At 38.5% G+C, this 26545-nt stretch overlaps 1 protein-coding gene across 8 annotated transcripts in view; it reads right to left on the bottom strand.

Annotated features, from left to right (window-relative positions):
- The window catches only part of RRAGB (Ras related GTP binding B), a 50895-nt gene extending 25557 nt beyond the window's left edge, over positions 1 to 25338 (bottom strand). The window contains exons 1-5 of one of the 8 annotated variants that reach the window (XR_009560675.2): positions 24638 to 25318; positions 23782 to 23815; positions 20643 to 20742; positions 16220 to 16303; positions 14230 to 14296 (exon numbers count right to left, since the gene is read on the bottom strand). Coding sequence is in view for 7 of the 8 variants with exons in the window: in XM_060292210.1 (XP_060148193.1) it covers positions 14230 to 14296; positions 16220 to 16303; positions 20643 to 20742; positions 23782 to 23815; positions 24638 to 24729 (377 nt within the window). In the remaining variant the exon portion in view is untranslated. Of the gene's footprint in view, positions 1 to 14229; positions 14297 to 16219; positions 16304 to 20642; positions 20743 to 23781; positions 23816 to 24637 lie in introns of all 8 variants that reach the window. The other 7 variants (XM_060292213.2, XM_060292210.1, XM_060292212.1 and 4 more) reach the window with 7 other exon arrangements.
- Between the last annotated feature and the right edge of the window lie 1207 nt (positions 25339 to 26545).

The following is a 26545-nucleotide window of genomic DNA, read 5'->3' as shown; positions in this document are numbered from 1 at the left end:
AGTGGAGAAAGAATAGTCTCTTCAATAAATGGTGTTGGAAAAAATGAAGAGTGACATGCAAAAACGTGAAACTAGACCAATATCACACCATACAGAAAAAATAACTGAAAATGGTTTAAGGACTTCAACACAAGATTTGAAACCATAAAACTCCTAGAAGAAAACATAGGCAGTATGGTCTTTGATATCAGTCTTAGCAATGTCTTTCTAGATATGTCTCCTCAGACAAAGGAAACAAAACCAAAAATAAACAAATGGGACTACATCAAAATAAAAAGCTTCTGCATAGCAAAAGAAACCATCAATAGAACAAAAAGGCAACCTACTGAATGGAAAAAGGTATTTGAAAATCATATATCTGATAAGCAGTCAATATCCAAAATACATAAAGAATTCATACAAACTCATCAACAACAAAACAAGCAACCTGATTAAAAAATGGGAAGAGCAGGGCTTCCCTGGTGGCACAGTGGTTGAGAGTCCGCCTGCCGATGCAGGGGACATGGGTTTGTGCCCCCGTCTGGGAAGATCCCACATGCCGCGGAGTGGCTAGGCATATGAGCCATGGCCGCTGAGCCTGTGCATCCGAAGCCTGTGCTCCACAACAGGAGAGGCCACAACAGTGAGAGGCCCACGTACCAAAAAAAAAAAAAAAAAACTGGGAAGAGCAGCTAAATAGAAATTTTCCCAAAGATATACAGATGGCCAACAGGCACATGAAAAGATGTTAAATGTCACTGATTAGTATGGAAATGTAAATCTAAACCACAATAATATACCGACTTACGCCCCTTAGATTGCCTATTATCAAAAAGGCAAGAAATAACAAGTGTAGAAACAACAAGTGTAGAAAGGGGAACCTTCATATGTTGTTTGTGGGAATGTAAATTGGTGCAGCGACTATGGAAGAAATATGGAGAGTCCTCAAAAATAAAAATTATGGACTTCCCTGGTGGTGCAGTGGTGAGGAATCTGCCTGCTAATGGAGGGGACACAGGTTTGATCCCTGGTACAGGAAGATCCCACATGTCATGGAGCAACTAAGCTCATGTGCCACAACTACTGAGCCTGCACTCTAGAGCCTGTGAGCCACAACTACTGAAGACCTCATGCCTAGAGCCCATGTTCCGCAACAAGAGAAGCTACAGGAACGAGAAGCCTATGGATCACAAAGAAGAGTAGCCCCCACTTGATGCAACTAGAGAAAGCCCGTGTGCAGCAACAAAGCTGAAAAAAAATACATAAATAAAATGTAAAAATACATCAAGAATAGAACTACCATATGATCCAGCTATCCCACTTCCAGGTATTTATCCAAAGAATATGAAAACACTAATTTGAAAAGATACATGCACCCCTATGTTCACTGCGGCATTATTTATAATAGCCAAGATATGGAAACCACCTAAGTGCCCATCAAGAGATGAACGGATGAAAAAGATACGGTATCGGAGGAGGAGCTTCAAGATGGCAGAAGAGTGAGATGCGGAGATCACCTTCCTTCCCACAAATACATCAAAAATACATCTACATGTGGAACAACTCCTACAGAACACCTACTGAACTCTGGCAGAAGACCTCAGACCTCCCCAAAGGCAAGAAACTCCCCATGTAACTGGGTAGGGCAAAAAAAAAAAAAAAAAGAAACAACAGACAAAAGAATAAAGATAGGACCTGCACCAATGGGAGGGAGCTGTGAAGGAGGAAAGGTTTCCACACACTAGGAAGCCCCTTCGTGGGCGGAGACTGCGGGGAGCAGAGGGAGGAAGCTTTGGAGCCACAGAGGACAGCGCAGAAACAGGGGTGCGAAGGGCAAAGTGGAGAGATCCCGCACAGAGGATCGGTGCTGACCAGCACTCACCAGCCCGAGAGGCTTGCCTGCTCACCCGCCCCAGCGGGTGAGGGCTGGGAGCTGAGGCTTGGGCTTCAGAGCTCAGGACCCAGGGAGAGGACTCAGGTTGGCTGCATGAACAGAGCCTGAAGGGGCTAGTGCGCCACAGCTAGCCGGGAGGGAGTCCAGGAAAAAGTCTGGAGCTGCCAAAGAGGGAAGAGACTTTTTCTTGCCTCTTTGTTTCCTGGTGCACGAGGAGAGGGGATTAAGAGTGCTGTTTAAAGGAGCTCCAGAGATGTGCGCGAGCCGCAGGTAACAGCGTGGACCCCAGAGACAGATATGGGACGCTAAGGCTGCTGCTGCAGCCACCAAGAAGCCTGCATGAAAGCACAGGTCACTATCCTCACCTCCCGTCCTGGGAGCCTGTGCAGCCTGCCACAGCCAGGGTCCCATGATGCAGGGACAACTATCCCAGGAGAACACATGGCGCGCCTTAGGTTGGTGCAACGTCATGCTGGCCTCTGCCGCCACAGGCTCGACCAGCACTCCGTTCCCCTCCCTCTCCCATGCCTTAGTGAGCCAGAGACCCCGAATCAGCTGCTCCTTTAACCCCATCCTGTCTCAGCGAAGAACAGAGGCCTTCAGGTGACCTATAGGCAGAAGCAGGTCCAAATACAAAGCTGAACCCTGGGAGCTGTGTGAACAAAGAAGAGAAAGAGAAATTTCTCCCAGCAGCTTCAGGAGCAGCAGGTTAAATCTGCACAATCAACGTGATGTACCCTGCATCTGTGGAATACCTGAATACACAACGAATCATCCCAAATCGAGGAGGTGGACGTTGGGATCAACGATGTATATATTTTTTTCCCTTTTTCACTTTTTGTGAACGTGTATCTGTATGCTTCTGTATGTGATATTGTCCTAGGTGTCTGTCCGTCCATTTTTTTTTTTACTTTAAAAAATTGTTTCCTTAATAATTATTTTTTATTTTAATAACTTTATTTTATTTTACTTTACTTTATTTTACCTTATCCTCTTTCTTTTCTTCTTTCCGCTTTTTCTCCCTTTTCTTCTGAGCCGTGTGGATGAAAGGCTCTTGGTGCTCCAGCCAGGAGTCAGTGCTGTGCCTCTGAGGTGGGAGAGCCAACTTCAGGACACTGGTACACAAGAGACCTCCCAGCTCCACGTAATATCAAACGGCAAAAATCTCCAGAGATCTCCATCTCAATGCCAAGACCCAGCTCCACTCAATGACTAGCAAGCTACAGTGCTGGACACCCTATGCCAAAAAACTAGAAAGACAGGAACACAACCCCATCTATTAGCACAGAGGCGGCCTAAGATCATAATAAGGACATAGACACCCCAAAACACACCACCAGATGTAGGCCTATTCACCAGAAAGAAAAGATCCAGCCTCATCCACCAGAACACAGGCACTAGTCCCCTAGACCAGGAAGCCTACACAACCTACTGAACCAACCTTAGCCACTGGGGACAGACACCAAAAACAACAGGAAATACGAACCTGCAGCCTGTGAAAAGGAGACTCCTAACAAAGTAACTTAAGCAAAATGAGAAGACAGAGAAACACACAGCAGATGAAAGAGCAAGGCAAAACCCCACCAGACTTAACAAATGAAGAGGAAATAGACAGTCTACCTGAAAAAGAATTCAGAGTAATGATAGTAAAGATGGTCCAAAATCTTGGAAATAGAAAGGAGAAAATAAAAGAAATATGTAACAAGGACCCAGAAGTAAAGAGCAAACAAACAGTGATGAACTACACAATAAATGAAATTAAAATTTCTCTAGAAGGAATCAATAGCATAATAACTGAGGCAGAAGAACAGATAACTGACCTGGAAGAAAATATAGGGGAAATAACTACAGCAGAGCAGAATAAACAATGAAAACAATTGAGGACAGTCTCAGAGACCTCTGGAACACCACTAAATGTACCAACATTCGAATTATAGGGGTCCCAGAAGAAGAAGAGAAAAAGAAAGGGACTGAGGAAATATTTGAAGAGATTATAGTTGAAAACTTCCCTAATATGGGAAAGGGAAGAGTTAATCAAGTCCAGGAAACACAGAGAGTCCCATACAGGATAAATCCAAGGAGAAGCATGCCAAGACACATATTAATCAAACTATCAAAAATTAAATCCAAAGAAAACATATTAAAAGCAGCAAGGGAAAAACAACAAATAACATACAAGGGAATCCCCAAAAGGTTCACAGCTGATCTTTCAGCAGAAACTCTGCAAGACAGAAGGGACTGGCAGGACATATTTAAAGTGATGAAGGAGAAAAACCTGCAAACAAGATTACTCTACCCAGCAAGGATCTCATTCAGATTTGATGGAGAAATTAAAACCTTTACAGACAAGCAAAAGCTGAGAGAGTTCAGCACCACCAAACCAGCTTTACAACAAATGCTAAAGGAACTTCTCTAAGCAAGAAACACAAGAGAAGGAAAAGACCTACAATAAAAAACCCAAAACAATTAAGAAAATGGTAACAGGAACATACATATCGATAAGTACCTTAAATGTAAATGGATTAAATGCTCCAACCAAAAGACACAGACTGGCTGAATTGATACAAAAACAAGACCCGTATATATGCTGCCTACAAGAGAACCACTTCAGACCTAGGGACACATACAGACTGAAAGTGAGGGGATGGAAAAAAGTTATTCCATGCAATGGAAATCAAAGGAAAGCTGGAGTAGCAATACTCATATCAGATAAAATAGACTTTAAAATAAAGGATGTTACAACAGACAAGGAAGGACACTACATAATAATCAAGGTATCAATCCAACAAGAAGAGATGATAATTATAAATATATATGCTCCCAACATAGGAGCACAACAATACATAAGGCAACTGCTAACAGCTATAAAAGAGGAAATCGACAGTAACACAATAATAGTGGGGGACTTTAACACCTCACTTACACCAATGGACAGATCAACCAAAATGAAAATAAATAAGGAAACAAAACCTTTAAATGACACAATAGACAAGATAGACTTAATTGACAGTTATAGAACATTCCATCCAGAAGCAGCAGATTACAATTTCTTCTCAAGTGCACACGAAACATTCTCCAGGACAGATCACAACTTGGGTTACAAATCAAGCCACAGTAAATTTAATAAAACTGAAAGCATAGCAAGCATCTTTTCTGACCACAATGCTATGAGATTAGAAATGAATTACAGGGGAAAAAACGTAAAAAACACAAACACATGGAGGCTAAACAATACGTTACTAAATAAACAAGAGATCACTGAAGACATCAAAGGAGCAATTAAAAATACCTAGAGACATATGACAATGAAAACACGATGATTCAAAACCTATGGGATGTAGCAAAAGCAGTTCTAAGAATGAAGTTTATATCTATACAAGCCTACCTCAAAAAATAAGAAAAATCTCAAATAAACAATCTAACCTTACACCTAAAGGAACTAGACAAAGAAGAACAAACAAAACCCAAAGTTAGCAGAGGGAAAGAAATCATAAAGATCAGCGCAGAAATAAATGAAATAGAAACAAAGAAAACAATAGCAAGAATCAATAAAACTAAAAGCTGGTTCCTTGAGAAGATAAACAAAATTGATAAACCATTAGCCAGATGTATCAAGAGAATGAGGGAGAGGACACAAATCAATAAAATTAGAAAAGTAAAAGGACAAGTTACAACAGACACCACAGAAATACAAAGCATCCTGACACTACTAAAAGCAACCCTTTGCAAATAAAATGGACAACCTGGAAGAAATGGACAAATTCTTAGAAAGGTATAACCTTCCAAGACTGAACCAGGAAAAAACAGAAAATATGAACAGACCAATCACAAGTAATGAAATTGAAACTGTGATTAAAAATCTTCCAAAAAACAAAACTCCAGGACCAGATGGCTTCACAGGTGAATTCTATCAAACTTTTAGAAATGACATAACACACATCCTTCTCAAACACTTCCAAAAAATTATGGAGGAAGGAACACTCCAAAACTCATTCTATGAGGCAACCATCACCGTGATACCAAAACCAAACAAAGATACTACAAAAAAAAGAAAATTACAGACCAATATCACTGATGAATATAGATGCAAAAATCCTTAATGAAATACTAGCAAACAGAATCAAACAAAATGTTAAAAGGATCATACACCATAATCAACTGGGATTTATCCCAGGGAGCAAGGGTCCTTCAATATATGCAAATCAATCACTGATATACAACATATTAACAAATTGAAGAAGGAAAAACCATATAGTCATCTCAATAGATGCAGAAAAAGCTTTTGACAAAATTCAACACCCATTTATGATAAAAACTCTCCAGAAACTGGACATAGAGGGAACCTACCTCAACATAACAAAGGCCATATACGACAAACCTACAGCGAATATCATTCTCAATGGTGAAAAACTGAAAGCGTATCCTCTAAGATCAGGAACAAGACAAGCATGTCCACTCTCACCACTATTATTCAACATAGTTTTCGAAGTCCTAGCCACGGCAATTAGAGAAGAAAAAGAAATAAAAGGAATCCAAATTGGAAAAGAAGAAGTAAAACTGTCACTGTTTGCCGATGACATGATAGTATACATAGAGAATCCTAAAGATGCCACCAGAAAACTACTAGAGCTAATCAATAAATCTGGTAAAGTTGCAGGATACAAAATTAATACACAGAAATCTCTTGCATTCCTATCCACTAATGATGAAAAGTCTGAAATTGAAAGTAAGAAAACACTCCCATTTACCACTGCTGCAAAAAGAATAAAATACCTAGGAATAAACCTACCTAGGGAGACAAAAGACCTGTATGCAGAAAAGTATAAGACACTGATGAAAGAAATTAAAGATGATACCAACAGATAGAGAGATATACCACGTTCTTGGATTGGAAGAATCAATCCTGTGAAAGTGACTTTACTACCCATAGCAATCTACAGGTTCAATGCAATCCCTATCAAATTACCAATGGCATTTTTCTTAACCAGAACAAAAAATCTTAAAATTTGTATGCAGACGGAAAAGACCCCGAATAGCCAAAGCAGTCTTGTGGGGAAAAAAACAGAGCTGGAAGAATCAGAGTCCCTGACTTCAGACTATACTACAAAGCTACAAGTAATGAAGACAATATGGTACTGGCACAAAAACAGAAACATAGATAAAAGGAACAAGATAGAATGCCCATAGATAAACCCATGCACCTGTGGTCAACTAATCTATGACAAAGGAGGCATGGATACACAATCGAGAAATACAGTCTCTTCAATAAGTGGTGCTAGGAAAGTTGGACAGTTACATGTAAAAGAATGAAATTAGACCCTAACACTATAAAAGCAGCAAGGGAAAAGCAACAAGTAACACACAAAGGAATACCCATAAGGTTAACAGCTGATCTTTCAGCACAAACTATCCAAGCCAGAAGGGAGTGGCAGGACATATTTAAAGTGATGAAGGAGAAAAAAGCTACAACCAAGATTACTCTACCCAGCAAGGATCTCATTCAGATTTGATGGAGAAATTAAAATCTTTACAGATAAGCAAAAGCCAAGAGAATTCTGAACCACCAAACCAGCTTTACAACAAATGCTAAAGGAACTTCTCTAGGCAGGAAACACAAGAGAAGGAAAAGACCTACAATAACCAACCCAAAACAATTAAGAAAATGGTATTAGGAACATACATATCAATAATTACCTTAAATATAAATGGATTAAATGCTCCAACCAAAAGACACAGACTAGCTGAATGGATACAAAAACAAGACCCGTATACATGCTGTCTACAAGAGACCCACGTCAGACATAGGGACACATACAGACTGAAAGTCGGGGGATGGAAAATGATATTCCATGCAAGTGGACATCAACAGAAAGCTGGAGTAGCAATTCCCATATCAGACAAAAAAGACTTTAAAACAAAGACTATTACAAGAAACAAAGAAGGACACTACATAATGATCAAGGGATCAATCCAAGAAGAAGATATAACAATTGTAAATATTTATGCACCCAACATAGGAGCACCTCAATACATAAGGCAACTATGAAAAGCTATAAAAGGGGAAACTGACAGTAACACGATCTTAGTAGGTGAATTCGACACCCCATTTCACCAATGGACAGATCATCCAAAATGAAAATAAATAAGGAAACACAAGCTTTAAATGATACATTAAACAAGATGGCCTTAAATGATATTTATAGGACATTCCATCCAAAAACAACAGAATTCACATTCTTCTCAAGTGCTCATGGAACATTCTCCAGGATAGATCATATCTTGTGTCACAAATCAAGCCTTGGTAAATTTAAGAAAATTGAAATCATAGCAAATATCTTTTCCAACCACAACACTATAAGAGTACATATCAATTACAGGAAAAAATTCTGTAAAAAATACAAATACATGGAGACTAAACAATACACTACTAAATAACCAATAGATCACTGAAGAAATCAAAGAGGAAGTCAAAAACTACCTAGAAACAAGCGACAATGAAAACACGATGACCCAAAACCTATGGGATGCAGCAGAAGTAGTTCTAAGAAGTAAGTTTATAGCAATATATTCCTACCTCAAGAAAGAAGAAACAGCTCAAATAAATAATGTTACCTTACACCTAAAGCAATTAGAGAAAAAAGAACAAAAAACCCCAAACATAGCAGAAGGAAAGAAATCATAAAGATCCGATCACAAATAAATGAAAAAGAAATGAAGGAAATGACAGCAAAGATCAATAAAACTAAAAGCTGGTTCTTTGAGAAGATAAACAAAATAGATAAACCATTAGCCAGATTACCAAGGAAAAAATGGGAGAAGACTCAAATCAACAGAATTAGAAATGAAAAAGGAGAAGTAACAACTGACACTGCAGAAATACAAAGGATCATGAGAGATTACTTCAAGCAACTATAGGCCAATAAAATGGACTACCTGGAAGAAATGGACAAATTCTTAGAAATGCAGAACCTTCTGAGACTGAACCAGGAAGAAATAGAAAATATGAACAGACCAATCACAAGCACTGAAACTGAAAGTGTGATTAAAAATCTTCCAAGAAACAAAAGTCCAGGACCAGATGGCTTCTCAAGTGAATTCTATCAAATATTTAGAGAAGAGCTAAAACCTACCCTTCTCAAACGCTTCCAAAATACAGCAGAGGGAGGAACACTCCCAAATTCATTGTACGAGGCCACCATCACCCTGATACCAAAACCAGACAAAGATGTCACAAAAAAGGAAAACTACAGGCCAATATCACTGATGAACATACATGCAAAAATCCTCAACAACATACTGGCAAATAGAATCAAACAGCACATTAAAAGGAACATACACCATGATCAAGTGGGGTTTATCCCAGGAATGCAAGGATTCTTCAATATATGCAAATCAATCAATGTGATAAACCATATTAACAAATTGAAGGAGAAAAACCATATGATCATCCAACAGAGGCAGAGAAAGCTTTTGACAAAATTCAACACTCATTTATGATAAAAACCCTGTAGAAAGTAGGCATAGAGGTAACTTTCCTAAACATAATAAAGGCCATATATGACAAACCCACAGCCAACAGCGTCCTCAATGGTGAAAAACTGAAACCATTTCCACTAAGATCAGGAACAAGACACGGTTGCCCACTCTCACCACTCTTATTCAACATAGTTTTGGAAGTTTTAGCCACAGCAATCAGAGAAGAAAAAGAAATAAAAGAATCCAAATCAGAAAAGAAGAAGTAAAACTGTCACTGTTTGCAGATGACATGATACTATACATAGAGAATCCTAAAGGCTACCAGAAACCTACTAGAGCTAATCAATGAATTTGGTAAAGTAGTAGGATACAAAATTAATGCACAGAAATCTCTTCCATTCCTATACACTAATGATGAAAAATCTGAAAGTGAAATTAAGAAAACACTCCCATTTACCACTGCAACAAAAAGAATAAAATATCTAGGAATAAACCTACCTAAAGAGACAAAAGACCTGTATGCAGAAAATTATAAGACACTGATGAAAGAAATTAAAGGTGATACAAATAGATGGAGAGATATACCATGTTCCTGGATTGGAAGAACCAACATTGTGAAAATGACTCTACTACCCAAAGCAATCTACAGATTCCATGCAATCCATATCAAACTACTAGTGGCATTTTTCACTGAACTACAACAAAGAATTTCACAGTTTATATGGAAACACAAAAGACCCCGAATACCCAAAGCAATCTTGGGAAAGAAAAATGGAGCTGGAGGAATCAGGCTCCTGGACTTCAGACTATACTACAAAGCTACAGTAATCAAAACAGTATGGTACTGGCACAAATACAGAAATATAGTTCAGTGGAACAGGATAGAAAGCCCAGAGAAAACTCCACACACATATGGTCACCATATCTTTGATAAAGGAGGCAAGAATATACAGTGGAGAAAATACAGTCTCTTTAGTAAGTGGTGCTGGGAAAACTGGACAGCTACATGTAAAAGAATGAAATTAGAATACTCCCTAACACTATACACAAAAATAAACTCAAAATGGATTAAAGACCTAAATATAAGGCCAGATGCTATAAAACTCTTAGAGGAAAACATAGGCAGAACAATCTATGATATAAATCACATCAAGATGCTTTTGACCCATCTCCTAGCGAAATGGAAATAAAAAAAAATAAACAAATGGGACCTAATGAAACTTAAAAGCTTTTGCACAGCAAAGGAAACCATAAACAAGACCAAAAGACAACCCTCAGAATGCGAGAAAATTTTTGCAAATGAAGCAACTGAAAAAGGATTAATCTCCAGCTCATACACCTCAATATCAAAAATCAAACAACCCAATCCAGAAATGGACAGAAGACCTAAACAGACATTTCTCCAAAGAAGATATACAGACTGCCAACAAACACATGAAAGAATGCTCAACATCATTAATCATTAGAGAAATGCAAATCAAAACTACAATGAGATATCATCTAACGCCAGTCAGAATGGCTATCATCAAAAAATCTAGAAACAATAAATGCTGGAGAGGGTGTGGAGAAAAGGGAACACTCTTGTACTGTTGGTGGGAATGTAAATTGGTACAGCCAATATGGAGAACAGTATGGAGGTTACTTAAAAAACTAAAAATAGAACTACCATATGACCCAGCGATCTCACTACTGGGCATATACCCTGAGAAAACCATAATTCCAAAAGAGTCATGTAACAAAATGTTCACTGCAGTTCTATTTACAATAGCCAGGACATAGAAGCAACCTAAGTGTCCATCGACAGATGAATGGATAAAGAAGATGTGGCACATATATACAATGGAATATTACTCAGCCATAAAAAGAAACAAAATTGAGTTATTTGTAGTGAGGTGGACTGACCTAGATTCTGTCATACAGAGTGAAGTAAGTCAGAAAGAGAAAAACAAATACTGTATACTAACACATATATATGGAATCTAAGGGGAAAAAATGGTCATGAAGAACCTAGGGGCAAGACAGGAATAGAGACACAGACCTACCAGAGAATGGACTTGAGGATATGGGGAGGAGAAAGGGCAAGCTGGGACAAAGTGAAACAGTGGCATGGACATATATACACTACCAAATATAAATCAGATAGCTAGTGGGAAGCAGCCGCATAGCACAGGGAGATCAGCTCAGTCTTTGTGACCACCAAGAGGGGTGGGATAGGGAGAGTGGGAGGGAGGGACGCAAGAGGGAAGAGATATGCGGACATATGTATAACTGATTCACTGTGTTATAAAGCAGAAACTGACACATCATTGTAAAGCAATTATATTCTAATAAAGATATTAAAAAATGTACATTAGTAAGTGAAAGAAGCCAATATGGGGATTTCCCTGTGGTCCACTGGTTAAGACTCCATGCTTCCAATGCAGCAGACATGGGTTCAATCCATGGTCAGAGAACTAAGATCCCACATGCTGCGTGGTGCAGCCAAAAAGAAAATAAGGAAAAAAAAAAAGACGCCAATATGAAAAGGCTACACACTGTGTGATTCCAACTTTATGACATTCTGAAAAAGTTAAAACTATGGAGATTTTAAGAAGATTAATGGTTGCCATGAGTTAGGGTGGAGGGAGGGATGCATAGGCAGAGCACATATGATTTTTAGGGCAGTGAAACTACTGTGTATGATACTATGATGGTGGATTCATGTCATTACATATTTGTCCAAACACATAGAATGTGCAAAACCAAGAATGAACCCTAATGTAAACTATAGACTTTGGGTAATAATCATGTGTCAATGTAGGCTCATCACTTGTAACAAATGTATCACTCTGATGGGGAATGTTAATAATGGGAGAGGCTATGCACGTGTGGAGACAGGGGGTAATGGGAAATATCTATACTTTTTTTTCAATTTTGTTGTGAATCCAAAACTGCTCTAAAGAAGTAAAGTACTGTACTAGGAAAAAAAAAAAAGATGTGGTATCTATATACAATGTACTACTACTCAGCCATAAAAACAATGAAAACTTGCCATTTGCAACAACATGGATGGATCTTGAGGGTATTATGCTAAGTGAAATAAGTCAGATGGACAAAGACAAATACCATATGATCTCACCCATGATATAAAAAAACAAACAAACAATAAATAAAATAAAACAAAAACAAACCCATAGATACAGAGAACAGAGTAGTGGTTACCAGAGGGAAAGGGGCAGCGGGGAGGGAAGAAAGGGTAAAGGTGGTCAACTGTATGCTGATGAATGGATAGAAACTAAATTTTTGGTTGTGAGCATGCTGCAAAATATACAGAAGTAGAAATATAATGTTGTACACATGAAACTTATGTTATAAACCAATGTTACCTCAACAAAAGTTAAATCTTAAAAACTAGACAAAAATAAAACAACTAAATAAATAAAGGAAAGAAAAAAGATTATATTTACTTTGAAGGTTTTTGTCATAGCCACCAAATACTGTGTATGTTAATCTACTATGGTGTAACTTTCAATGCTTTGCTCACTGTGTGGTACGTGGTAGGTGATCAATAGATGTTTGCTGAATGAGTGTTGAATAGATTTCTAGAAAACCAGAATAATCAGTGAACTGGGGTGGGGGTTTCTGGTGAATTTAATTTTCTACATTTCTGAAGGCTATCCTGAAAATCTATAGATTTTCTTTCCTACAGGAAAGAATCTAGCATGAAACCTGGCATATAGCATGCTCTCAATAAACAGCAGTTCTTTTAAAAAAAATCATGAACCTAGCTTCTAGTCCTATACTTTGGTATTAAGTAGCTGTGCCTTATCTGTAAAAATGACAATAACGTTAGTGCCTAAAAGCAAAGGACTTGAACTAATCTCTTGACACAGATTACAGAATTGGAAGCAATGATACTGAGGAAGGATTTACATGGAGAAAGCTACTTGGGTGTTATCCATCTGCTAGCAATAAGGAAGTCATTTTCTTATTTGTTATTCTTTCAACAAATATTCATTGAGCACCTACTCCATGGCTGGCTCTATACGAGGAGCTGGGAGACACTGAGCTAATTATAACATTCATTTATTTTGTAGGTACTCTTGAGATTATATACATACATATATATATATATGTATATAATGTATATATTATATACACACACATATATATAATCTTAATCATCAAAACCACCATACGAGTTGGTACTATCATTATTCCTATTGTACAGATGAAGAAACTGTAGCTCAGAGAGTTTAAATGATCTATCCAAGATAACACAGCTAACAGAGCTGAGATACAAACCCCAATCTAACTCCATAGCTTAGGCTCCTAACCACTGTGCACTACATATTGCTGCTTCAGTACAGAGATGCAAGGGAGCACCATATGCACAGTGAATGTGTATTTATGATAGGATATTCTGGAAGTGTCCTGGACATGAGAGGAAAAACTGTCTCCTATTCCTCCAACAGTGGGAAACTCAGCTGGAGAACTGAGGTCCAATCAACAGTGCTTAGACTGCCTGGAGATAATTACTGAAATAACAAAGAATGAGGCAGTATGGCGTGATGGCTAAGAGCTCAGGACTGATGTTAGGCCACCTGAGATAGAAACCTAATTTCTTCACCAGAAAAAGAGAAGAATGTTCGATCCCATACTACAGATACCTAGATACAGCTTGTGTGAGTGCTGCTTAAACATGTCACATACAGAGGGCATTTTCACAATGACATGAAAGTCAGAGATCTTTATTTAATCAAGTGCCAATTCTGAAGTAATTGCTATCTAATGTAGCTATTACAAATGATAGTTACTTTAATGTATTCTCTGTGCTGATTATACTACATGCCATGATTATTGACATTTGCCTCATGAAGAATTAAGCAGATGGTACTTACCCACCACAGTCCCACAGGTTCAATACCAGGTTTCCCAGAAATCGAACATGAGAATGTTCTACATCAACTGGAAGACAAACATGACAAATCTAGTAATTGTAGCATGCGCGATGAAACTCAAAATAAGCAACGTGCTAACCCATGAAATTTAGAAGGACCAAAGTGGAGTGAAATGCTCAAAGCTACAACAAGAAGGTGATTTTCAGCTTAGTGGTGTGGTTTAGTGGCAAGGTGGGCACCTAAACTACCCTGAGCTACAGAACTGGCTCTCACGTAAGTCGTTTTACTTTTTAGTTGTTTTAGTGCTTAGAGCAGAAACAATCTCCAATTATAATACTGTTAAAATTTCAACATGTAAGACAGAGACATATACCATTTAATAGCTCTTTTCTGACCCATAAACACCCCCCACAAAAAATTTAAAAATTAGAAAAAGACAACAAAAACCAAATACAAAACAAACATAAAACATAACCAAACTTGCTCCCTCTATTGATTTCCTATTTTGGTTAATGACCCTACCATTTTCCCATTTTGAGGGGGTCATTTTTGACTCCTCTGTCCACATTCAATTCATTGCTATTCCTTTGCAATCTCTCTCAATTCCACTCTTTGTTTTACAACCTGCTACTAACATTAAGGAAGGCCCTTACCTTCGCAAGCCTATACAACTACAGTAGCTCCATAATTACCTCCCACCAGGAAGCCTTACTCACTTTACTTCATCCTATAGGCTACTGCAAGATTCATCTTCTTAACACTACTTTGAACATGTCACTCCCCATTCAAAAAACTTTCAATGGCTCCTCCATACCTACACGTGGGGCATTCAAGGTCCTTCAGAATTTGGCTTCCAATCTACCTTTATGTTCCCCAATGATTCACATTAACGAAGCCTTTCGCTCCAGTCCAATTTGGTTTATTCATAGTCCTCCCAAACCCCTCTACCACCCCAACCTCCAACATACCTTACATCAGGGGTCGCAAACTTGCTAATAGGAGCCAGGCCGGTAAACGTACAAGAATGAAGTTGATCATGTATGGAGAGTAAATATCCACCCAAGGGGACGATGGAGTGGGTAGCAGTTACACAGCTCTAGCTCATTTGCCATGCAGGAACGTGGGCTCAGGATTAACAGATCTTTAAATTTTTCAATAGTAGTAGGAAATCCAGATTTTTTATGGAAACTTTTACATATTGATAACTAATTCCAATTTTTCTAAAACATTACATAGGCCAAACAAAACACATCTACAGGCCTTATCCAGCATACGGGCTGCCTGTTTGCGACCTCTGCCTTACACCTCCCTCCCCACCCTTTACTTTGCCTACTGTGTCCATCTGCCTAGAAAGTCCTCCCCACCTTTCTTCCAAAGTCAGATTCATCTTCTACGACCCAGCTTAAATCCCACCTCCTCTAAAAGCCCTACCTGGCCACCCCCACTTACCATCATCACTCCCTCTGAATTCATTTAAACATTTATTAAGCATCTACTCTCTGCCAGGCACTAAAAATCACAAGGAACAATAATGAAAATTCTTATCCTGGAAATTTCTCAAAGTCTAGCAATTATCATCTTTACAATTTATGTAACAGTTAAACATCACACAGTGGTGTTTCTTCTACGACTACCTTGCAGCTGTTGCTTAAATTGACTGCTATCTAACTTTTGTGCAATTTTATCTTCTCATAAACTAGAGCATAAGCAGAAAAGCATTACTTAAAAAAAACATGGACATTGGAGTCAAACAGTTCTTAGTTCAAATACCAGCTCTACCTCTCTGTGTGACCTTGGGTAAGTCACTTAACCTCTGAGTATTAGTTTCCTCTTCTGTTAAAAAAAAGGTGGGAGGCATACTATTGACCTCACATTACTGTGAGGATTACAGGAATTATTATACATCAAGTGCCTGGCACGTAGTAGGTGCTCAAACTACTTCCCTTCTCCCCTTTACTTCCCCCTCCTTGGAAAAGGAATCATATCTTACATGTCTTTGTATTTCCAACAGAGTCTACGAGAGAGTAGGTGCTCAAACTGCTATTAATTTGAAGACTATGTAAACGGTCTAGTACTAAAAAAAAATGGAAAGAAGTGCTACTGAGAAAGGGAAAGACAATAATAAAAGAAGTGACAGGATTCAGCGACTGTTTAGATATGGAGCACATGGGATAGAAATCTGGTTTCAATTTCATAGAAATTGCTCTCATCAAGTGACCAATGGCCCCATTACCAAATCCAATGGACTTTTTAGTCCTTGTCTTACTTTCTGCAGCATGACACTGTTGACTACTCTCTTCTCAAAAAATTCTCTTCTCCTGGCCTCTGAGAGCATTACCTATAACCTCTCTGGCAGGTCCTCTTTCACAGGCTCCTATTCTTCTTTCTGTCCCTTAAATGCTGGAGTTATTCAGGATTCCATCTTTGGCCACCTACTCTTCTCTCTATGTATTCTTTCCGCCAGGCAAGCTAATCAATTCATATCATCTCATTTACCATTTGGATACTGATAATCCATAAACATGTATCTATAATACAGATTTCTCTCTTCCCTTTCTGAATCATATACTGGACATCTTTACTTGCATAAACCACAAGTATCCCAAACTCAGTGTATCCAAATATAACTCATCATCTGCCCATTCTTCCCACAAAATCTATTCCTCTTTCAGTCCTCCTTAACTCAGTGAATTTAACCAGATGCCTAAGCCAAACACTAAGTTTCATCCTTGAGTCCAGTCTTTCCCCCATCATTCCCCCCAAACCTACCAGCAAGTCATATTGACTCTACCTTTTAAATATCCCAAATCCATTTACTTTTCACCACATCCACTATTACCACCCTAACCCAAGTTAAGCCCCTATAATCTCTTACCTGGTCTACTAAAAACAGTTCCCTAATTTGTCAATCTGTTTCTTCCCTTGCCTCCCTCCAAACTATCCTCTATATTACAGGTATAATGATCTCTCCACAGTGCAGATTTTATTTCATTCTTTAAAAAGAAAAAAAAATAACATGTCTCTGTCTATATATTACTGTATATACCCAGAAAACATAAGGCCAAAAGGATAACCTCAAATTACTAATGGTGGTTGTCCCTAGGAAGTAGGCCTGAGAATGAGGGACAGAGTAGACTTTCTACACTTCTGCAATGTTTGAATCTTTCACAAGTATTACTTTTCTAATTAAAATTAAAAATATTGAAATCTGACCATATTACTTTTCTGTTTGAAACTCTCTAAGGGTTGCCTTCTACCCTCAGTTTAAACAACCTGACTTGGCTTACAGGGCATTTTATGATCTAACCCCCAATTTCTGCCTCCCTCTTTAGTCTCAGGTCTCCTGTAGGGCCCTCTGGCTCTCCTAATCTTCCTGCCCTGCTATCACAACAGCAACTGAAAAGAACCAAGAATAGAGCTTTGGGAAATCACATACACTTACGGGGCAGAAAGAAGAAAATATTCATTTTTTTAAAAGGAAGGGATGGTTAAAGATAAAGGAATAAAACCAGGGTAATAAAGCATTAAATAAAAGCCAAGGGATCAGAGAATTTTGAGAAGGCAGGAAATCTTGGAGCCGTCAACAGTGTTTGAGACTAAAATACTTCATAATCACATTTTTATCGACAAGTTTACTATTCCAACAAACACATTTTAACAGCCCCCTGATAAATGAATACCACCATTCTGTATCCTTACTTCAAATTTCAAAACACAGTACACTCTAAGTTTAACAAAATGAACCTGGACTTTTTTCAGCAATGACAAACTAGAGAAACACTAAAACCTTCAAGGTGATATAATATTTTAGAATAAGTACTCTTTCACTACTTTTAAAGAAAATCAGCAACTTCACAAAAATAGTAAGTAAAAATCAATACACTATATGTATTTTTAATTAGTCTATAAGTTTAGCAAGTAGAACCAAGACCTTTCTTCAGCAATGACAAACTAGCTAGTGATACACTAAAGCATCAGGCCAACATAATATTTTGAAGTATACTTTTATCACCTTTAAGAAATACAGCACTTGCTAACAAAGTATTATTGATAAAGGTCCACTTGAGATATTCTTAAGGTCAAGAGCCTTGTCCCATCCACAGGAGGCTCCAGAAAAACACTTGTTAAAACAAATGGCCTGCTTCATGTACAGGGTTCATATAATTTGCAACATTCTGTTCAGAACTTTTTAACAAATCTGCTAGATTATTTCAAAACTATTAAATAGCTTGACTAGCTCTGAAATTTGGGTTTTAAGACTATTCACCAGACTTAGGTAGTCAATCCACTCTGCTGATTAGCTAAAAACAAAAATATTAATTGGACTAGAAAAAAGTACATCAATGAAATGTGCAGAATTTAAAACATAAACAGAAAGAAGTCTGCCAGGAATTGTGGCTGTAGAACAATGAATAAAGCAGGAGCATAGATTGACATTCTAGCTCTAACACTTATGAGTTGCGTGACCTTAACTTCTAAGTCATACTTTCTTCACCTATTAAAATGAAGTTAATATGAGAACTAAAGTAAATAAAACACCATACAATAAACATTAGCTTCCTCTGATCTACTGAAACCATGTGATTATTAGGTCTAGATATTAAACTTGGAAAAATAGAAAAAAATTAAAATACAAAACAGGGAGAAGTTTGGACAGGTACTTTCTAGAAGGAAGTCTCTTGAGGCACAACAGGCCATAGGACCCTGTCCTGACCAAAATTTTTGATAAATGACTTAGATGAAAACTAGATGATATGCTTACCAAGTGTACAAACTGCACAAAGCTAGGAAGGTTAGCTAACATATCAAATGAGAGAATAAGTAGCTAAAATGAAAATAGGATCCAACCCCTTTTCTATGGATAAGGAAACTGAGGCCCAGTGAGATAGTAACTTGTTCTGGAATTAAGTTAACCTTTCATGGGCTAAAACAATCAAAACTGAACAACTTAATAGAGATAAGCATTTATTCTTAGGTTCAAAATATTAACTTCACAAGAATCAGAAGGAGGATATGTTGTTTTAATAAAAATATATGTGAAAAGGAATTTTCTTTTTTTTAGTATGACTCAGTATGATGAAGGCTGCTCCACAGTAGAGTAGGGGCTAGACTGTGCTAACAGTAGTGTGATGCCTATAGAACAAGAGATGTAACAGTCCTACTCTGCTCTGATTAGACCACATCTTCATTTAAGTCTCATCACTAAAAAAATATAGACATATTCTAACAAGTCCTTAAAAATGCTTCAAAATGATGTCAAACGAGGAATAGATGAAGGAGCTGGAGATATTTAACTTAAGGAAGATAAGATTTGGGAGGCAAGGAATGGCTAGGATAGATTGAGACATTAATCATACTAAAATATTTGCATAGGCTCAAGAGAACAGAAAGGGTACCAGCTAACAATAATAAATGGAAATAGATTCAGGGCTCTAAGAAATAACTTTCTAATCATTAAAGCTTCCCTAATTATGAGTCTATTCTACACTCCAAGCACGTTAAGAACAGAAATGAGGTTCCCTTCTCTTTTGTATCCTAGGTTCTGGAACATAGGGTGTTTTAAAAATGTTTGTTGTTCTTGAAACCAGAGATACCTTATGAAGTAGTGGGTGGCTTGTCCCTAAAAGTGTCCAAGATGCTAGCAACCCAGATCAGGAAAATTTGAAAGCCAGGTAGGGCAATGGTTTCATCACCTAGAGGCCAAGGACCAAGGAAGAATCCAGAAATCCTTAGGTGCTACAAAATGAAAAGGTGTTATAGCCTAAAGACTGAAAGGGTCTCCCAGGAGCATAGATCCACTGAACTGGCAGCCATGGCAGCCCAACTAGCCTATACTAAGAAACCAGATTTAACATTCAAACCATAAAGGGCAAGGAAACATTTCTCAAGTCAAAGCTGTAACTCCAAAGAAAACATCTATATGTATCCAGGAAGAGAAGTAGCAGAGTACAGATCTGGGTAACCTCCCTCTGACAGCCTCCCAAACCCAACAATTTACCTTTTAATGAAGACTAGGACTACTGCTTTATAAAATCTTAGATTTTAATGTTATGCTTGTTAATGCCTATAAATTAATTTCTGTTTATATAATAACTGTTAAAAACAAACACCCTCCCCCTTCTAAAAAGTGAACAAACAAAAGGACCCCTATGCTTGTTGAGAAAGAGCAGGATAAAAACGAAGTTGGACAAGGTTATCCCATTTGGTAAGCAACCTAGAAAGGAAAGAACCTCCCCAAGAGAGCAAGCAGTAGTAACCAGAATTAGGTTACATCCTTCTGAGAAGGAATGAAAAAAAAGGAAACATGCTCAAAAACAAATCTGTCAATCTCTGCATCCCCAAGTTACTGCAACCAAGTGTGTTATGCGAATTATTAAGATCACCTGACTTTACAATAAGATAAAACATCTTACTTGTTGCACCAAGGCGACGTGTGTCTCTTGCAATATAATTTGCAAAGATAATAGACCTCATGCTGGTCTTACCAGACCCACTTTTACCCATCAACAGCACCTAAGGACAAAATGGAAAAAAAGAAAGGAAAGAAGTCAGCGATCAAGAGCAAATCAAGTCTAAAGGGATCTATTTCTCTCTTGCACTTGGTGTTTCACTGAAGTGACAGTACTAATAACATAGAGTGGATACTTATAACTGACTAGTTCTCTGACCCGTGGTGAATGCAGAGGTACCGAGAATTCCAGAGGCCAGCCACTTGCCTGTCATGAGTCACACATTCTCTTGGTGATAGAATCACAGTGAATTTATTATGCTATTAATATATACTATCATGCATTCAGTACTATGTTAGCAAAATATCAACTTGAGAGGAACTCTCATAATGTAATGTTTTATGCACTGAACTATCTGGCAGGGTATTTCAGTATAACTGAAAGCTCTTTCTCCTCCTCAGGATCAACCTGACCACCTCTGCCCTTAATTTCATCCCTTTTACTTACCTTCATGATTTTGTTCCATTAATTACTCTTTTCTTTCCAAGAGCATCCCATTGCCTACAGGATCAAGTCTTTAAACTACATATAAGACCCTCCTTGATCTGGCTTATCTACTCCTCTGCCCTCATCTTCTGACGCTCCTAGCCTGGAATTTGTCGAGTCCAGCCATACTGAACTGAACTGCTTGTAGTCCCTTTGATTGCTCCAGGTCTTTTTTCATGCTGAACTCTCTGCCAGTAACTTTCCACTCCCTTTTCTTCCTTCAGCTAAGCTCCACTTACCCTTCAAGTCTTGGTTCAGTAATCGTCTCAACAACTTCTCTGATCCCAATGCCCTAGGCTGGCTTAGATGTATTTCACCTCTGTCTTCCCATGACACTCTTATGACACTGCTAAGACCATAATGCACTGCAGTTTTCCAATTTGTTTTTTGGTCTCTCACAAGACTCTGAGCGCCTGAATGGCAGGGAAAATCCCCTTTGAGTTTTCAGTGCCTAACATATAACAGATGCTCAAAATATGTTCATCAAAAGAATGAGCAAGCTATCAAAACAAAGATATAAAACAAGCAATTTTTTAACAATGGAAAGGGTGAAGGTAAACACCTTCTTGTCAATGACAGCATTTAACGAAGACAGAAAAACACCTATCAAAGATGCTGTAGATTCTTGCACTAGGGGGGAAATTGGGTGAGGTAACTTTTTTTTTTTTTTTTGGTGAGGTAACTTTTAAGAGTCTTTTCTAACTCAAAATTTATGAAATATAATTCCAATTACCTTGATTTTCAAATGAGAGGATACATGTTCTAACTTCAATTCCAAGACATTTTATAAAAATTTCTAATTACAAATATAGGGAGTATTAATAAAAGGGTACTGCACTCAGGCTTAATCTATTTAGCTAGATAACTTTATCTCACTAAGGAAACGTTACTGAGGAGATAGTCTAAAGTTGTTAGAGAAACCTTTTGCTTTTATTCTTTATCATTTACAAATTTCTGGTATTTTTAGGCATCCTTGTTGATAGTAACTTTAGACCGGCTCATCAAGAACATTTCCTTAGCAAACTGAAGTTACATAACTGACTTATTAGATAAAGTTAAGGCTAAATACAGTGTATTTCTTTTTTTTGTTAATTGAAGTATAGTTGATTTACAATATTGTGTTAGTTTCAGGTATACAGCACAGTGATTCATTCTTTTTGCAGATTATATTCCATTATAGGTTATTACAAGATATTGGATATAATTGCCTGTGCTATACAGTAAATCTTTGTTGCTTATGTATTTTGTGTATAGTAGTTTGTGTCTGTTACTCTCATACCTCTAATTTGTCTCTCTCCCCTTTGTAACCACTAGTTTGTTTTCTATGTCTGTGAGTCTGTTTCTATTGTGTATATAGATTCATGTGTATTATTTTTTAGATTCCATATATAAGTGATATCATATAGCATTTGTCTTTCTCTGACTTGACCAAGCATAACATTCTCTAGGTCCATCCATATTGCTGCAAATGGCAATATTTCATTCTTTTTTATGAGCTTTTGTTGTTTAAGAAATCTTACTTTAATAGCTTATGAAAGACTTATCAAGGCTAACTGTATTAAGTACTAATCTAAGTGCTCTACCTGCATTTGCTTGTTTAAAAACTTCATAATAATTCTATGAGACAGGTAACCTTATTATCACCATTTTATAAATGGAGAAACTGAAAGCCCAAAAGATTCAGAAACTTACTCTAGAACTGTGCCCTTATCGATTCTTCTTAAACCCCAAGGTGAGGCACAGTACCATAAGAGCACAAGGGAAGGAGTGTTCAATTCCATTTGGAGAACTCACATGAAACCTAATAGTGATAACATTTGAGTTGGGTTCAACATAAATGTGCAAGCAGAGGCCTGTGTAGTGTGTGTGTATGGCTTGCACAAAATGCAAATTAATTTGTAAACTTGGAGAAAAACAGATTCTGCATGGCTATGATAGGGTGCAAAGGTATGGCTGATGGTTTAGTCAGGAATAGATTTTTTTTTTAACATCTTTATTGGGGTATAATTGCTTTACAATGGTGTGTTAGTTTCTGCTTTATAACAAAGTGAATCAGTCATACATAAACATATGTTCCCATATGTCTTCCCTCTTGCGTCTCCCTCCCTCCCACCCTCCCTATCCCACCCCTCCAGGCTGTCACAAAGCACAGAGCCAATATCCCTGTGCCATGCGGCTGCTTCCCGCTAGCTATCTACCTTACTACGTTTGTTAGTGTGTATATGCCCATGACTCTCTCTCGCCCTGTCACAGCTCACCCTTCCCCCTCCCAGGAATAGATTTTTAAAGGGCATTCTATGAGATGAAATCTTTTGGATTGTATTCTATGGGCTTCAGGAAGTTACAAAAAGTTCTTAAGTATGTGAATGACTTACTTAGATTTCTATATTAGAAAAATTAAATCTGATAGCAAAGAAGGGGACAAGAGTCAGGGAGAACATGTAGAAGGTTCCTACAATAGTCAAGGAAAGATGGCAGATATGACCACAAATATGCTTCCTGAACAGTAACTTCTTACCTTTACCTTCATGTTTTTGATGTACCTAACATGTCTTACCTTTTTCTTCATGGCTGTATTTGGTAGCACCCACCTGCAGATATAAACCAAAAGACAGAGTTTCCATGATCCAGTTGCCTTAGAAATTGGAATTAACGTAGAGGTGCAAAAGAGCACATTTAGTACAACAGCTGAGTACAGCTGTGTGGGGGACCTCAGTTAGGTAGAGGCCCTCATTTTCCTAAATTATAAAACTGGGTTTATGCTCCCTCTCGCCTAATTATGTGCTCAGGAAATAGCTCCTAGGAAGATTTATTTAGGAATATAAATGAGCCATTAAAATTCAAGATTCAATTTTTTACCTCCTTAAAAAATTTATCAAAGCAATATTTACAAATGCTTTAATAAATCAAACAATATTGTCATATTTGAATATCCTGTTTTTCAAAGTCAGCATATTTCTAAAAATCTTAAGTCCTTCAGCTGTCCTTCCAAGTATTTTACTCATCACAGGCACAAAGTATATAAATTCTCAAATTCAGGTATAAACTGGCACAGAAAGCACTCTCGAGCCACTGATCTCTGCCCAGGAAAAGCCAACCCTCTTCCTAGTCTTCTTATCGTCAACATGATGACATAAAATCTCCTTTATTGACAATTCAAAGCAATTCAGAACTGCCTCCTCAATTAGAACACTTGCCCCTCCCCAGAGTGATATCAGGCCTGTCCTAAGGATTGTTTCTCCCCAGTTAGCAACCAGACCTCTTACTAGTTTATCCAATCACCAAAAGCAACCTTATTGGTAAATCGAAAGAATTTATCATAGGTGGGGTATTCTAATTCACAATACTCTCTTCAGTTAGAACGTCCCCCCTGCCCCCTCCCTTCCAGGTTTGACTTAATACCCTTCACCCACCCAAGCGATCCTTCCGGTTCCCCTATGGGAGGATCCATTCTTGTCCCCAGATTCTCTTTCTCCATCTTTTTCTCAGAGTCAGATTCTTCCATTGTGCAACAAGTCCTTTCCAGTCCCTTCTAAATCCGCAGTACTCTCTCTCTTTTTTTTTTTTCCTGTTCACCCCCTCAGCCGCCTATTCTCCTTGCCTGCGGCCCTTAGGCCTGCTCTAGTCTTGCCTCCACCTTTGTCCACTGGGGGGCTGCTTTCCCCACCGTTACCTTTACCGCCTCGAACTTGGCCTCAAGGCACCGCCGAGCTGGCCAGCTCAACGGCTAAGTGATTCGGTGATGCAAAGGGAGAGATGGAGGATGAGAAGGAAAGAGGGATGGGTGGGGGGTTCGTTTCGAGTTTGGGCCTCAGGCCCCAAGGTCTCGAAACCCAAAGGGGACTTCACCCGAAAAGAGGTGGGGACGAGGAAGGCGGAGGTGGCATAAAGAACAGACCCGTGCCGTAGGCACTAAGCGATGAATGCCTCAGTCGGCTCGTTTTTCCCGAGCCTGGCCGCCCGGGAGAGTCCGCCGGAGGTTGCGGTGGCTACGACCTAACCACCCACCCTTCACGAGCGCAGGTACCTCACCGCAGCCACCCTACTGCAGGCCAGGGTCACGTGGACACCTGCCGTAAACCCGGAGCTTGTCACGTGACTGCCGCTTCCCTAGGGGCGGGTGGGCTGAGAAGAATACCATAGAGATTGCGCGGAGAAAGAGCGCCGCCTGTCTCCGTCACGTGGCCCGGGCTCTTAACAAAGCCACAGGCTTGGTAGGGCGCTGCCAGTTTGAAGGGGCATTCATTGTAGGCCACCTGGCGCCACGCCCCGCCTGCCGCGGGGAATTAAAGGAGCCGGTTGCAATTTTAGTGCCTCAAAGCTGGCCTTTTTTTTTTTTTTCTAACTGCTATTTCATTCACCCTTAACGTTTTTCAGTGGGGAAGGCCTAGCATTGTCTTTTTTTCTCCCTGTTTTTTAAATCTTTGTTTTCCTGGTTTTGTTATTAGCCCCGTCCTTGTAACTGAGCTTGTAATTAAATGAGTTAATATATCCAAAGTGATTACAACTGTGTCTTTCACGTAGTGCTCAATAAAGGTAATTATTGCTGGAATCAGGGATTCATCAGGAAATTTAGGACTTACTTATCTCCCCACTTTAAAACTGAAAGGGAAATGAATTATCATACACCATAGTAAAAGTCAATAGACAAAATCTAGAGTTGATGATTGAAGGACTACTGGTAGGCATATACATACTGTATTTAGATACAGAGACTACAAGAAAAAACGGCTGAAGTAGTTTAAAGGGGTTGCTTCTGGAGAGGGGCAGGAGATAGGAAGTGAGGGGACTGTTGCTTTTCATCTTATTCTCTTTTGTGATATATATATATATTTAAACCACATATATATATTTATATATTTATGTATTTAAACCACATGTACATATTCCTTGAAAAGAAAGGAAAGAAGGACTGGAGGGAGAGAAGGAAGGAAAGTAGGAAGGAAAGGGAAACTGGACAAAAATGGGGTGCTGTCTTGCCCCCAGACGTCCCCATTTACCCTCCTATATGATCCTTTCTTACCACAACTGATATGCCTCAAGAAAAATTCATTGTATTCTGACCATGATACCTTAGCCCTATCACTTGCTAAATCTTCTTCCTCCTCTCTACCACCCGATGCCAAACCAGCTCCTGTTCTAATTTTTCCTGTGTAGTGAAAGACCCTGAGTCCCAAACCAGGAAGTCATTTTATTATTTTTTTTCTTCCCGTTTTATTGAGATGTAATTGGCACACAGCACTGTATAAGTTTAAGGTGTACAGCATAATGATTTGACTTACATACACCGTGAAATGATTATCACAATAAGTTTAGTGAAC

The sequence above is a fragment of the Globicephala melas genome, chromosome X (assembly GCF_963455315.2).
Source record: "Globicephala melas chromosome X, mGloMel1.2, whole genome shotgun sequence".
NCBI classification, from domain to species: Eukaryota; Metazoa; Chordata; class Mammalia; order Artiodactyla; family Delphinidae; genus Globicephala; species Globicephala melas.
This window is presented reverse-complemented; position numbering and strand designations above follow the sequence as displayed.